The 16,042-nt window shown below is 38.1% G+C and overlaps 1 protein-coding gene across 2 annotated transcripts in view; it reads right to left on the bottom strand.

The window, feature by feature from the left end:
* The window catches only part of deup1 (deuterosome assembly protein 1), an 83,035-nt gene that overhangs the window by 32,114 nt on the left and 34,879 nt on the right, over positions 1-16,042 (bottom strand). For both annotated transcript variants that reach the window (XM_062974540.1, XM_016992686.2), the window contains 2 exons: positions 8,147-8,401; positions 590-735 (listed from right to left, as the gene is read on the bottom strand). In XM_062974540.1, coding sequence (XP_062830610.1) covers positions 590-735; positions 8,147-8,401 — 401 coding nt within the window. The remainder of the gene's footprint in view (positions 1-589; positions 736-8,146; positions 8,402-16,042) is intronic.

The following is a 16,042-nucleotide window of genomic DNA, read 5'->3' as shown; positions in this document are numbered from 1 at the left end:
GAAAAAAAACCCAGATGAAATAAATATGATTTGCATTTATTTAATGCTGATGTAAACTATACAGTGATCCATTGGTATCTGTTGGAGTTTGGTTCTAGGAACACTTATGGATGCCAAAATCCTTAGATGATCAAGTTCCATTATATACAATGGCATAATAAAATGGTGTCCCTTATATAAAATGGCAAAATTGAACTTTGCATTTCGGATTTTTTTTTAAGCCATAAGTAGTTGAATCTGTGGATACAGAATCTGTGGATACAGAGCACCGACAGTACTTCATATCGCTCTGGATCACACTAGGAGGCAGGGGGGAAGTAAATCAGGCTGGGATGCTGTCCATACTAAGTGCATTTCCACTTAGTGCAGTGGTTCTCAACCTTTGGCCACCCAGGTGTTTTGGCATACTACTCCCAGAAATCCCAGTCAGTTTACCAGCTGTTGGGATTTTTGGGAATTGAAGGCCAAAACATCTGGGGACCCACAGGTTGAGAACCACTGACTTAGTGAGACTTACTTTAAGGTTCATAGCAGTATCAGCTCCCAGGTCATCCACTTGCATAATGCAGTTTTATACTTCATTACTTACTTTACTTGACTCGCTTCTATGCTTTTAAGCTCTTCAAGTCTGGTTACTTCTTGACGCAACCGCTGGCATTCCATTTGTACCATATTCAATAGATCGTTTCGTGACTTCAGGTCATTTGTCACTTCTGTAAGCTTGGCTTCGATAGTCTAAAGAAATCCAACAGCATGTTCAACACAGCTTATCCAGACACAGCAAAGCTGCATATTGTTAAGAATTCTTAAAACACTAATGTATTAAGTGTAACCCAATTCTGATATTCTGTGGAATGCAAAGAGCTTGTTTTATTTGGGAAAAAACAGCTTTAATTGTTTCATTATTCATTTCTTTTCTTTATCATTCCCCTAAGATGTTCAGTTAAAAGCCTCTCTCTGAAAAAAAAGTTACATAGCCATAAAACAATTTAGAATGAGTCCTATGCACACTCACTTCAAAATAAATCTGATTGGACAGTAATATTCTGAAAAAGTAGACACAGTATTGGCTTTTAAATCCAGCACCACTCATTTATTTATTTATTTATTTATTTATTTTATTTATTTCAATCATTTATACCCCGCCCTTCTCACCCGGGGGGACTCAGGGCGGCTTACAAGTGGCAATTGATGCTGTTACACTGATATACAATGAACTAAAACGTTAAAATAGTTAACGTTAAAACATGACTAAAGCAATTTTATTTTCAAGAAGGACCATCCGAAGGTTAATTCAAGAAATTAACCAAGGACTTTGTGTTTTAAAGACTCCACCAGAAAGACATGGGCATCACATTACTGAGGTTGTGTGCTTTCAAGTCATTTCTGACTTCCAGCCCTAAGACAAATCTATTACTCAGTTTCTTGGCAAGATTTGTTCAGGAAGGTTTCCCTTTGCTTCCCTTTGAGGATGAGCGAATGTGACTTGGCCAAGGTCATCCAGAGTGTTCCCATGGCCGAATGGGGATTTGAACTCCAGTCTCCAAAATCGTAGATCAACACAACAATGCTTTTCTAATTCACATATCTATGGTATATGTGTATCTTTGTTTTATTCCAGTTTAACTGTCATGGCTTCTCCAAAGAAAACTGGAAATCACATTTAGGTGAAAACCTTTATATTAGAATCCGTCCTCTATTTAATGTCTTCCCCTACAAAAGAAGTGTCATGTTGAATCAGACTAAAACCCCATATAATTCAGGATTAGTTTTACACAGTTACCACCATATACCTCTGGGAAGCCTACAAGCCGAACTTAAGTGCTTAACTATATTAAAATTTTCTGGGAAGAGGAAATTTCTGTTAAGCCAGTGTCAATATGTAATTATTGTTTCCTAAACATAGATATGTTTACAGCACTTTTAATTTAAGTATGATAAGTGACAGCAGCAATATCCACAACGTAAGCCATGCCATATGCTAATAATAAACTAAATTATATCAAGAACCACAAACTATCCATCAACAAGAGCTAGATCAAGGTTGCAGGTTTCAGTATCAGAAGTTTGGAATATGTGAATGTGGGTGTTATTGATGCCATTTATTTGGGTACATTTCAAATTTAAATGCCAAGCTTCTATAAGCTACAAAAATAGTTGTGGTGACTCACTACAGAAATGAGCCACTACAAACATTAAAAAAAAAAGAAAGAAAAGAAAACAAGTGACTTGAGATGGAGCCTTTTGGAGATCTGCTGAATGCTATTTCTACACAGTCTAACAGTTGGGGGAAAATTGAAGTGGGGATGGGATGTTAACTGCACTGAGTCAAAAAGCCATGCACTCTTTGTGCAAATTTACAAATTCATGGACCACTACACCACATGGTTAAAGGACCTTCCACTATAGCAGACTAAGACCCACACATACATAAAGGATCTGCCCTAAGGTTGATTCATGCACCTACATCTCATATGTAGGGCAGCTGAGTGAAAAAAGAGGGCAAGGGCCCCAGCATCTTTAACAACTGTGTCGAAGAGGAAGGCTATGCCTTCTGGAATTTTATTTTCTACACCAGTTGTTCTCTGCTTTTGGTTCTTCAGATGCTTTGGACTCCATCTCTCAGAATCCCTTCCTTCTGGCAAGATGTCTGGGGATACTTGTAACTAAAGTCCAAAATACTTGGAAGAGCAAAATTTGAGAACTGTACAACTGTAAAAAAAATGCACAAGTCTAGTCTTATTCTTTAACACTCTAACTCTAGGGTGGACTTGCTTAACAAAATAATATTTTATGTCCCAGTCAAATTTACTGCTGCTACCAGGTGATAGCTAACAGCAAAAACATTTCAAGTAATTATTGACTTATGGTTACCCTAAGATGACCATATCATGGGGTTTCCTTGGCAAGATTGGGTCAGTGGTGGGTTGTCTTTGCTGTTTTCTGCGGCCGAGAGAGTATAACTTGCCCAAGGTCATAGAGTGGGTTTCCATGGCTGAGCAGAAATTTGAATTTTGGTCTCCCACAGTTCTAGTCCAGCATTCAAACCACTACAGTTCACTGGCTCTAAAAAAAATAAATCAATATATGGATCTTCAAGAAAGTTTTAATCCTATGGAAGACTGTGTAAAGATGAGATGATCAGCCTTAGTTATTATGTCTCCTGACTGTGAGAAAAGAGGAGGGAGAAAGAACATGTGAGCCCAAGAGAAATTTATGATCTTTTCCAAAGTACAATCTCAAGGCAGATAACAATGTGTGATCAGAATCTACTAGCAAGGTCAGTTCAAGTTATGCCTATTTCATAGGGGAAAAATCCTCTTCTACAATGTAGTTTATGTGGACAGCAAGGTTCTTCCTCTTCACAAGTTTACAACCCTTCTTCCAAAGAAAATAGACATGCCATTTGCTTATAGACAATGAGAGGATGCAATTAGGAACCTAGGAAAGGTGGCATAATTCCCTCAGATTATGCTTTTGTAGTATGTTGTGGCAGAGCAGCCATCATAAATCCATGCCTCACTAATATTTGCCACTTTGGATCTTAAAAACTTAATTATGCTCCCATAAATTTTTGATACAGAGCATGGGTTTGCAGCTTCTGGATGAGTGAAATACTTTGGAAAAATGGTTGAGGGATGGATAGAGCTTTATGCTGCTTGTCAACAGTGATATTCCAGAGTCAAATAGCTTCAACTGCACAGTTGAAATGTTGCAAATTGTAGCAATGATATCCAGGCATTTGGAAGCACCAAAAGACAATCTTCTGTGATAAGAAATATTATACAAAAGTGACATTGGGGGAAGACAGAAAAATAATGTTTGCTATCACTGGCAACATGATTATGAGTGGTAAAAGAGTGAGAGAAGAGGTGATGACAAAAACTCTACTGGTGAGCAATAGAGTAAATAAGATGAAGAAGAGACACACCAAGGAAGCCCAGCCAGCCATTGCTACCTCCATTATCACCTACAGACAAAATAGTGACACATTTCTTCACATTCTATGGTCTGAACTCTGTTCACAGCAAGTGAAATGAGTTGAAAACAAAGGAGGAATGAGGGAAGAGAAGAGAGAAACTAGGACATTTCAAAAGCAGCTGAGAAAGTGGGGCAGCAGAAAGTTAATTGGTGCTGTTCTTGTCAGACCAAGACAACTGTCACAGGATCTTAGCCAATGTCTTGAAATGTATTTGAGTCTCTTCATGTCAGTGGCATAGTAAATCCATAAAGAGTCCAAGGAATGAGCTAAAGGATGAGGATAGTGCCTTCAAATTTTAGATTATGGTGTATTCCAACTCAACTTCCTGCTGCATTGACATGGAAGACACCACTGCTTTGCGGGTATAGGAAAGGACAGTTTAAACAAAGACACAGTAGAGAATATTGACAGCTCTTGGCTGCATTGTTAAAAATTGACAACTCATCTCAACCCATCATGTGATGGGAATGCTGTTGGAGACAACAGTCCTACAACTTGTTCTAACCTCTCTCTGGTAACATCTAGTGGCACAAATTGCCTGCAATTGGCAGAGCAGTACTGCTATCTTATCCATCATGAGCAGCAACTAATAAAGAGAAGTGGGGGAATTTGCAACAGGGCAGTGTTTTCTTTTTCCAGGATATAATAGGGACAGAGAAGGGGGGGGGGGGTGTACAGATATTTTTGGCGGCAGCTCAGGGTTTGCCACAATACTTAGTTGCAGCCTCTTGTCTTTCTTGCCATCTGTCCCAGGCAATATTTCGGACAGCTGCTGCTACTTTTCCCTCGGCCGCTCCTTCTATTGTATTAAAGAGTGAAAGAAAAACAGAAGCTGAGCAAAGACCCCTTTTCTATAAGCTTGGCAGGCAGCCCAGCTCTCTTTGGTTAGATGGTTTGTACAGTTGCAGGAAACTGAGAAATATAAATCAGAAAGATGGCAAGAATTACAAAAGGCAAAAACAAAACCCCCAGGTCTGTTGTGAGCCATTCCTCACAAGACAGCTCCAACATGCCTTTTCCCCTACATGGAAGAATGCATATATTGGTATTGCATTGAAAAGTCCCAATAGTTCTATGAGAGATATTTCCAGTATTTAGCAAGAGTTTAACTCTTTAAGACAGGACACAAGCTTTAAAAAACCTGAATACATTTCACATTCAAAATGTATCATTTCCCCAGTGTTTTTCTACTCCATGGATGTAGATTTCATACAGATGCTTTGTGTAGTGTTGCTTTAGAATTGCATATGAAGGGCAAATAAGAAATACCAAAGTTTGTATTTTTCACTTTCCTCTGGATATTGTCAGACATACTAATATATACTGTACTAGCTGTGCCCAGCCACACGTTGCTGTGGCGAAGTATGGTGGTATGGGAAATAAAGTATTGAGGAATTGGTGGTAGTTAAGGTAAAGGGTAAACGTTTTCCCCTGACTCTGGGGGTTGGTGCTCATCTCCATTTCTAAGCCAAAGAGCCGGCGTTGTCTGTAGACTCCTCCAAGGTCATGTGGGATGACTTTATGGAGCGGTGTTACCTTCCCGCCGAAGCAGTACCTATTGATGCACTCACATTTGCATGTTTTTGAACTGGGTTGGCAGAAGCTGGGGCTAACAGTGGGGGCTCTCTCCGCTCCCCCAATTCAAACCTATGGCCTTTCGGTCCAGAAGTTCAGCAGCTCAGTGCTTTAACACGCTGCTGCGCCATCAGGGGATATTATTTCCTAAAGGTTGTGAATACACAATATTTCTGATTGTTTTTTTTTTTGTCTGTTGGAGGCAAGTATGAATGCTGCAATTAGGGGAAATGGTTAGCATGTAATGGCCTTGCAGCTTTAAAGCCTGGCTGTTTCCTCCCTGAGTGAATTTTTTGTTGGGAGGTGTTAGCTGGCCCTGATTGTTTCCTGTCAGGAATTCCCTTGTTTTCAGAGTGGTGTTCTTTGCGATGTTTTATGTGCTTCTACTGTCTGTGGCCCTGAGAAAACAGAGGATTTGCCAGACTTTGATGATGGGAATACTTTGTTGGGAGATGTTAGCTGGCCCTGATTGTTTCCCCTGTTTTCAGAGTGTTGTTCTTTATTTAGTGTTCTGATTTTAGAGATTGTATTGTTCTGTTTTATTATACCACATTAATTTTTATATATTCTGATTTTAGTGTTTTTGAATACTTGGAGTCGGATTGTATTCATTTTCACGGTTGACCGCAACAGAATAATAATAATAATAATAATAATAATAATAATAATAATAATAGTAATGATAGTAATAATAATGACTTTGGTAATACACAGTTCTTCACTCCCTTCTCAGCTTCCTTTCTGGAAGAATCCTTTCTTGGGAGGTGTTAGCTGGCCCTGATTGTTTCCTTTGTGGAATTTCCAATTTCCCTGCTTTCAGACTTGGTCTTTATTATACTGTCCTGGTTTTAGAGATTATATTGTTCTGCATTATTCTATCCCAGTAATTATATCATATTAAAGTAGAATCTCACTTATCCAACATTCGCTTATACAATGTTCTGGATTATCCAACGCAGTCTGCCTTTTCATAATCAATGTTTTTGTAGTCAGTGTTTTAAATTCATTGTGATGTTTTAGTGGTAAATTTGTAAATACAGTACAGTGGAGTCTCACTTATCCAACATAAACGGACTGGCAGAATGTTGGATAAGCTAATATGTCGGATAATAAGGAGGCATTAAGGGAAAGCCTATTAAACATCAAATTAGGTTATGATTTTACAAATGAAGCACCAAAACATCATGTTAGACAACAAATTTGGCAGAAAAAGTAGTTCAATACGCAGTAATGCTATGTAGTAATTACTGTATTTATGAATTTAGCACCAAAATATCATGATATATTGAAAACATTGACTACAAAAATGCGTTGGATAATCCAGAACATTGGATAAGTGAGTGTTGGATAAGTGAGACTGTACTGTAATTACTACATAGCATTACTGCGTATGGAACTACTTTTTCTGTCAAATTTGTTGTATAATATGATGTTTTGGTGCTTAATTTGTATAATCGTTACCTAATTTGATGTTTAATTGGTTTTTCCTGAATCCCTTCTTATTATCCAACATATTCACTTATCCTGCCGGCCTGTTTATGTTGGATAAGTGAGACTCCACCGTATATTTATAATCTTATATTATCTGCTTAGAACTGGATTATATGAGGCCCCTTCTTCACAGCTGTATAAAATGCACACCGAAGTGGATTATATGGTAGTGTGGAGTCAAGATAATCTGGTGCAAAGCAGATAATAAGATTATAAATGGATTATATAGCTGTGTGGAAGGGCCTTGAGTCTACACTGCCATATAATCCAGTGCAAATTAGATAATCTGTGGAAGAGGCCTGAGGCCTAAATCTGCCTGTCCCCTGGGCTGAGTTGGTTGCTAGGAGACCAAGTGGGCAGAGATTAGTCCTCTAACTGGCAGCAATTGGATAAAAACAATTATTTCTTTCCCTCTAATTAGGACTTTATTTTTCTTTTCTTTTTGTTGTATCAACCTAGAGGTGTGGATTATGGGTTGTGTTGTCAAATTTGGAGGTTGGGGGGCCTGTAGTTTTGTTGTTTTGTGGGTCGCCGTGATGCCATCACTCATTTATATATATAGATATACTCATATATAAATTAGCCTCATGAATGAGGCGAAGACAGGTTTTGGGGTCAAAATTAAGGATTTTGATATGATCTGTAGATAAGTCAAAGGTCATTTCAAACAGAGGCAAAAGCCTGCGGGACAAGTTACCCCTGACCACCACTATTTTCTTACCCAGACATTCAATAAGGCCACGGTGGAGAGATTTAGAAAGGGCTTGCTGCTTCTTTTGGCTTCTACTGGGATGGAGAAGGCTCTCACCTTTCAACACTATAGTTGGAGAATGGGGTTTTTTATGAGTAACAGTACTTACATTGACCCACAAGTCAACTCAGATTTTTTTGGTTTAGTTTAACTAAAATTTCTAGACTTATGCATGTATATTACAGTATTTGAATCTCTCACTTGAAACTCGTCCAACCACAACATTCCCAACATTCACAAATTCCACTAGATGTTTTACAACCAACCTTGAACATCAGCTAGACCCATATTTCACATCAAATATTGCAAAGCAGCTCTCTCAATTGTAACAGTTTGCCCCTCCTTACCTGGCACCTCCTCTGGTACATTTTTACTTCCTGACGGAATTTTAGATTTTCCTCTTGCAACCTATTCCTGCTTTCTGCAATTTCACTCACAGTTGACTGAAGTTTCTCCATAAAGAGGTCACTCCTGTCTACGGGCTCAGGCAAATCATCACACTGAACACCGACATGTTCAGTTTTGCACTGGTTGCCAGGATCTGTATCTTCTGCTTTGGGCCTTTGATAGTGTATCTGGATTTGATAATTCTGTGTTTGCCTCTGGAAAACAAGAAGTTGCATATATTGCATTTCCTTGGCCAGACATACATCTTCTATTCAGTGAATTTGCAAACATAGACTTCTATGCAGATAGTTACACTGCGGCAAACATTTTGACACTTGAGAACAGGAGATACTGTGTCCAGTTCTGGGCACCATAATTCAAGAAGGATATTGCCAAAACGTGTCCAGAGAAGGACGACCAAAATGGTTAAAGAACTGGAAACCAAGCCCTAAAAGGAGTGGCTTATGGAGCTGAGTATGTTCAGCCTGAAGAAGAGACGTTTAAGAGTGGACCTCATAACAGACATCTTTTAAGTTTTTGAAAAGATGCCAAGCAGAGGAGGGAGAAAGCTTGCTGCTTTCTGCTGCTCCAGACCATGGGGCAATGGATTCAAACTGCAAGCGAAAGGGTTCCACCTAAATATGAGGAAATTTAACAGTAAGAGCTAATTAACACTGGAATATGGACTTCCGGTGCGTGGAAGATGGCGGAGAGACGGTCACTCTGAGGCTCCATCAGAGGACCAGCCACTCCAATGCGGTTGGGTAGAGCGAATGCTCCCTCTCTCTGGCGGTTTACAGCAGAGAGACAGCGGAACTCAGGGCCCCGGCCGACGGCCTAAAAGGGGTCTCCCTCATCAAGGGGGAGCCCTGAAAGGGTCCGGTACTTCGGGTGCCCCAGAGTACGGCGGACCGCGGAGTTGGCGAGCCGGCGAGGGATACCGCACGGCATATCTCCGTCCCCACGCATACTCCCAATCAAGAACTCAGACACGCACAGAAAAAAAAAAAGAGAGAGTCTTATGGACGAAGGGTAAGACACTTCATTTGCGGAATTGATATTTGTCTTTAAGGATTCTAGCGGGAACTACAAAGAGGTGGAGGGAACGCAGAAAAGACTGGGACTGAGCGCCGGGAAAAGCCACGAGCGGATTAAGGGACATCAAATATATACATACAAATTAAGGGATAACCCCCTCCAAAAAATAGGAAATATTTAAGAAGGGCAGGGGTTGAAGACCCTAAACCCTAAAGCCCCAGAGAAACTAAAGGAATTAAAAGAATTAAAAGAATATGGCGACTAGACGAGCCTGACCTTGGAAACGCCATGGTTGAGCGAGAGGAGTGGCGAGGTCCCTGAAGCCAAACCCGGAAGGAACTCAGAACAAAGAGAGGGAGGCGAGAGGACCCAGCGGACGCAGGGCTCACGCAATAGTGAGAAGCCGCGAGAGAGCAAAAGGAGGAGAATCGCGAGGTCGGGAAAACTCGCGAGAAAACAAAACCAAAGACAGAACAAAACAAAACAAAATAAAACAAATAAAAGGCCCGATTTGAAGACTAGAGGCAAAATATACAGACCGGAAGACAGAAATAAAAAAAAGTAAAAACAGATCCATCGGAGAGTGAAAGGCCCCGATAGAAGGGGAAGGTGAGCACAGAGAAACTTATAAAATATATAATAAGGAGAAAACTAGCGATATTTAAAGAGAGATAGGAAAGATTGTGATTACATCATAAAAGAAATAGAGATGGCTTATAGATTGAGAAGCGAGAAAGAGGCTAAGGACTTAAAAACAATTCAAATAACTCAAAAAAGAGCATCCATCTCAGAAGAGAGCCAAGTGAGGGAAATGACAGAAACAATTTTGAGAGAACTCCAACGCATGCAAGAGAAGCAAGATGCATATCAAAAAATCGCGCAAGAACAGATGCTAGATTTTAAGAAAGAAATTAAAGCGGAACTGAAGGGAATGAAACAGGAGATTGAAAGTCTAAATCAGGATCTTAAAGAACTGAAACGCGATAAAAAGGAACTTAGGGAAGCACATGACAAAATACAGAGGGAGGTGGAGAGAATGGACATAAGGACTAGCAAATTAGAAGACAAACAAGAAAGGATAGAATCGAAAGAACTAGAATACCAACTGAGATTCCGCAACATATGGGAGGACTCAAAAGAAGATATAAGAAAAACAACAATTGAAATAATATCGAACATGCTCCAGTGTCCAATAGAAGAAGCAGAGGACAGAACAGATCGGGTCTACAGAATTAACACCAACTATGCGAAAAGAAACAAAACTCCACGAGATGTAATAGTGAATTTCACAAAAAAAATATTTAGAGATGAAATTTTGAAGGCAAACAATGACCAACCAGTAATATTTAAAGGCAAAAAGATAGCAATCTTGAAGGAATATCCCACCGAAACTCTGAATAGGAGAAGAAAATACTTATTCTTGGCTGACGAATTAAAAAAACACAATTTAAGGTTCAGGTGGGAGAGGACTGAAGGACTTATGACTACCTATAGGGGACAAAAATTCTGGATAACGTCGGAAGGGAAAGCCGAACACTTCTATCAAAAATTAAAGAAGGAAATGGAGGAGGAGAAAGGCTCAGAACGACATAATGAAGGAGACAACAGACGTAAGAAACCAAATAAAAAAGCTCAGCACTCTACGGAGGGAGACATACTAACTCAGATAGACCCAAAGGATCTATTGAGACAAGGAGTAGAAAGAAGAAGGGACATAACGATGGACGACGAATTGGCAGCAGATACTGAAAGGGAGGAGAACCTAATATCACGTTCAGAGGAAGAAGAGGAAGGAGAAGGAGAAAGTGAAAGCGGTGAGGAATCAACATGAAAAGGAAAATTAAAATTTATAGTTGTAACGTGAACGGTCTGAATGCCCCCCAAAAACGGAATAATATAATGGACTCATTAAGAAAATCTAATTATGACATAATCTCTCTTCAAGAGACACACATTAAACGAGATCATACTAAACTATTAATCCAACAAAGATTAGGTCAAGAATTTTTTTCATCAGATATTCAAAAGAAAAGGGGAGTAGTGACATATATTAACTCCAATATCCCTGCTCAATTAGCATTCAAAGATAATGAGGGTAGGATCTTAGGTATCACTATCGAAATAGAAAAAACCAGAATATTATTATGTAATATTTACGCCCCTAATGACAGTAAATCATCATTTATTAAAAGATTAAAAGAATTGATAGGAGGTAAGGAATTTGATAATCTAATAGTGATGGGCGACTTTAATGGAGTACTAAATAGTGAGATAGATAAAAACCCAAGTAAAGGAAACAAAATTAGAAAAAATAAAGGAACATTATCTAGAGAATTTCAAAATTTCAAAAGGGAATACGATCTGGTGGACATCTGGAGGTGGCAACACGAGAAAGAAAGGGACTATACTTTTTTTTCAGAGAGACACAAAAGTTGGTCCCGTATAGATATGGTGTAGGTATCAAAACCAATAACACTGTGTGTCAAGAAAGTTACTATTCTCCCACGGCAGTATTCAGATCATTGCCCCCTAGAGTTAACAATAAACCAAAAAGAAAATAGCTGGAGGTGGAAACTAGATGAAAACTTATTGAAAAAGAAAGAAGATATAGAGAGGAATAGGAAGATTCTAGAGGAATTTTTTAAGCTTAATAATAAGCATGAGACACCCCCTTTCATAATCTGGGACGCGAGTAAAGCCACAATGAGAGGTTACTTTTTACAACAAGGAGCACGGAAAAAGAGAGAGAAACAAGAACAGTTGAATCAGATTATAGACAAAATAACACAAATAGAAAAGAAATTAAAAGTGGAACCCAAAAATCTAAAGATAGCACAAGAACTTAAACTTAGACAAAAAGAACGAGAACACTTAGAACTAGAACAAAGAGCAAACCAATTAAAATTCATAAAACAAACCCATTTTGAGAATGCAAACAAACCGGGGAAGTGGCTCTCTAGAAGATTAAGGAAAAAAAAAGATGCAACTTATATTACTAGAATTAAAGTAAGGGACAAAGAATTCGTAGAGGAAAAGGAGATTTTGAACCAATTTAAAATCTTTTATGAGGATTTGTATAAGAAAGATCAGGTAGATAAGGAAAAAATAACTGAGTATTTAGGGAAATTAAATTTACAAAAGATAACCGAAGAAGATAGGACAACACTTAATGAGGAAATTTCTGAGAAAGAAATAGTGCAGGCGATCAAAAAATTGGATGGAACTAAAACACCAGGCCCGGATGGATTTTCCGCAGTTTATTATAAAATCTATGAAAAAGAACTTGTACCACACCTACAGAAAATAATGAATCTCGTTAAGGAAAGCGGCAGCATGCCAGCTTCGTGGAAGGAGGCATTAATCACAGTGATTCATAAAGAAAATTCGGCTCAGGAAGAACTAAAAAATTATAGGCCGATTTCTTTACTTAACGTTGACTACAAAATTTTTTCCAGTATCATGGCAGAAAGGTTAAAAATATTTTTAAAAAATTGGATCAAGGAAGACCAGGTAGGCTTCCTGCCCAACAGACAGATAAAAGATAATGTAAGGACTGTAATTGACTTAATTGACTACTATGAGAAAAACAATAAAAAAGAAGCACTCTTTCTAGCGATCGACGCGGAGAAAGCCTTCGATAGGGTTAATTGGGATTTTTTCAAATTATTAACGCAAGAATTAGATATGGGATTTTACTTTAGGAATACGTTGGAGGCCATCTACCAAAGCCAGAAGACAAAAATTAGAGTAAATGGGCGAGAAACAGAAACAGTGAGGATAGAGAGGGGAACAAGACAAGGATGCCCCCTCTCACCATTAATATTCATAATGACATTAGAGATTTTGTTGAATAATATCAGAGAAAATAAGGAGCTCCAAGGGGCAAAAATTCATGGTACGCATTATAAGGTGAAAGCGTATGCGGATGACTTAATTTGCTTTATAGAGAACCCAGTCGATACAGGGATGAAATGGATAGAAGTAATCAGACAATATGGGGATTTGGCTGGATTAAAAATTAATAGGAATAAAACAGAAGCGTTAACAAAAAATATGACTAAAAACATCAGGAATTAATATCGAACCAACTGGGCATCACGATAACCTCAAAAATAAAGTACCTAGGAATCACGATAACACCAAAAAACATTCAATTAGCACAAAATAATTATAACAAAGTCTGGCAAGAAATAAAAAGGGATTTGGATAAATGGAAAAATGCAAAAATCTCATTATGGGGTAGAATCTCGACGATTAAAATGAATGTATTGCCAAGAATGCTGTACCTATTTCAAAGCTTACCCATACTTAGAAACCAGAAAAATTTCAAAATGTGGAATAAGGATTTGCGCATTTTTATATGGCAAGGGAAAAAACCCAGAATTAAAATGAAATATTTAACAGAAGAGAAAAGAAGAGGAGGATTCGGGGCACCTAACCTAAGCTTATATTATGAGGCGTGCAATCTCATGTGGATTAAAGATTGGATTAAACTAGAGAAGAGGAAAATTTTAAACGTGGAAGGTTCAGATCTCCGGGCCGGATGGCATTCATACCTATGGTATGACAGAAGTAAGATAGAAAAATCCTTTTACAATCATCCGATTAGACCAGTGCTTTTAAAAACATGGTATAAATATAAAGCAAGATTATATAATAAGACCCCTACATGGATTTCACCAATTGAGGCAGTACAGAGAAGACTAATGGGATGGGAATACTGGCCAAAATACGATGAACTACTTAAAAAAGAAGACTTAGAATTTAGATTAAAATCGCAACAGGAATTGATAGAAGCCAAATTAAAAATATCATGGTTGCAATATGCACAACTTAAGGAGTATTTTAAAAGAGATAAAACAGTAGGATTTATGGCAAAAAACAACTTGTGGGACAGGATATTTTTCACAGAAGGAAAACTAATAACAAAAATTTATAAGGTATTATTGGAATGGGATACAGAACCGGATTATATTAAAAACTGCATGATAAAATGGGCAAAGAATATTGGCAGGCCAATCCAAGTAGAAGAATGGGAATCATGTTGGAACAGGAAATTGAAATTGACATATGCATCTGACCTAAAGGAAAACTGGATGAAACTATTCTATAGATGGCATATTACACCAAAGAAGCTTGGACTGATCAAGAAAAACAGTAATACCAGATGTTGGAAATGTGGAAGGGAGGAGGGCTCTTTTTTCCATATGTGGTGGAAATGTAAAAAAGCTAGGGAATTTTGGCGGATAATCCACGAAAGCATCCAGGCAATTTTGGAAACTAGGGTCCCTATAAAACCAGAACTGTACCTATTGGGAATCTCAGAAATGCAGGCAGGTTCAAACGAGGAGAAGATAATGACCTATTTAACAACAGCAGCGAGGATTGTTTATTCTAGATATTGGAGACTAAAAGAAATACCCTCAAAAACAGAATGGTTAATTAAGATAGCAGAAATTAAAAATATGGATAGGCTTACATTCTTACTAGCCAAATACCAGGGCAAGCAAAGAAAAGAAACTAATTGGCAACAGGTGAATAAATACATGCAGAATTGTTAAGAAACTAGGAATATGTATGCATACTATTAAAAAGCGGTATTATAGTTAACTATCTTTTTACATCAATCTATATTAGAAAAATAAAAGGATAAAACAACCCACACCAAGCCGGAGAAGATATCTGACTGAAAGAACCCGAAGAGCCAAATGAAGACAAAAGATAAGATATACGGAAAACAGGAACATACCCATCGGACAGGACTCGGAAGTCATTTTTTATATTCCCTACGGGTCCCCCCCTTTTTTTCTTTGTTTTTCTTTTTGTTTTTGTTTTTTTTGTTTTTCTTCCCCCTTACCCCACTCCCTACCTTCATCTTACCCTGCCCCTCCCCAATCTTGCTTCTCCCCACCCCTACCCTCCCTCCACCCTCGTCTTTTTTTATTACACATCTTGTATGGAAAATCTTAATAAAGACTATATTTTAAAAAAAAACACTGGAATATGCTGCTTCAGAGTATGGTGGAATCTCCTTCTCTGGAGGTTTTTAAACAGAGACTGAATGACCATCTGTTTGGAATGCTTTGACTGTGTATTCCTGCATGGCAGAATGGGGTTGGCTAGCTCCTTGTATTTTGATAATTGTTGTCTAATCTATATTTACTTGTTTCAGACTTTTAATGACTGCTTATGCGGCTTTCCTGGATCTAAATTAGGGATTTTCCAAAGGTTTTCAAAAACTGGAATATGGTTTGCTGAGATGATTTGAATTTTCCATTCTGATTAAAAAACAAAACATTTTTGAGAGTTACAGTTACAATTCAAAAGTGTCATCTCACTGATACTCTGTAGCACTATAAGTCTAAAAAACTAATAAAAATACAAGTGGAGATGAGAACACAGTGTTCTGGTGTGTTTCAGAATGAAAAAGAAACCCATGTAAGAGTGGGAACACAATTGCCAAAAACTAATCTGGGAAAAGAGATATGTCATTCGGATGGTGTTTTTGAAAACTGAAACCACAGCGACCAGTACCACAGCCTCCTTTATCTGTCTGGAAGAATCCTTAGATTCAATTTCCAACACAAACTAAATAAAGTCCTCTAACTTTTCCAAAATGGCTGTGAGATGATGATTTAAAACAGAGCATTGTGTTTTTGCTTTCCTTGCAGTGATGTTATGAAACAGGAAGTAACCATGCTATCATGAGAAAAATGTATAGTTATTAGCAATTCTCAGAAATTAAATTTAGGCAGGGTAAAGTTCCATATCATCCTCTCCTGTGCCTTAAAAGTTCCTTTCATCCCACCTTGTAGAAT

This window comes from Anolis carolinensis, chromosome 3 (assembly GCF_035594765.1).
Source record: "Anolis carolinensis isolate JA03-04 chromosome 3, rAnoCar3.1.pri, whole genome shotgun sequence".
Taxonomy (NCBI): domain Eukaryota; kingdom Metazoa; phylum Chordata; class Lepidosauria; order Squamata; family Dactyloidae; genus Anolis; species Anolis carolinensis.
Note: the sequence above shows the minus strand (reverse complement) of the source record. Positions and strands in the feature narration are given on the sequence as shown.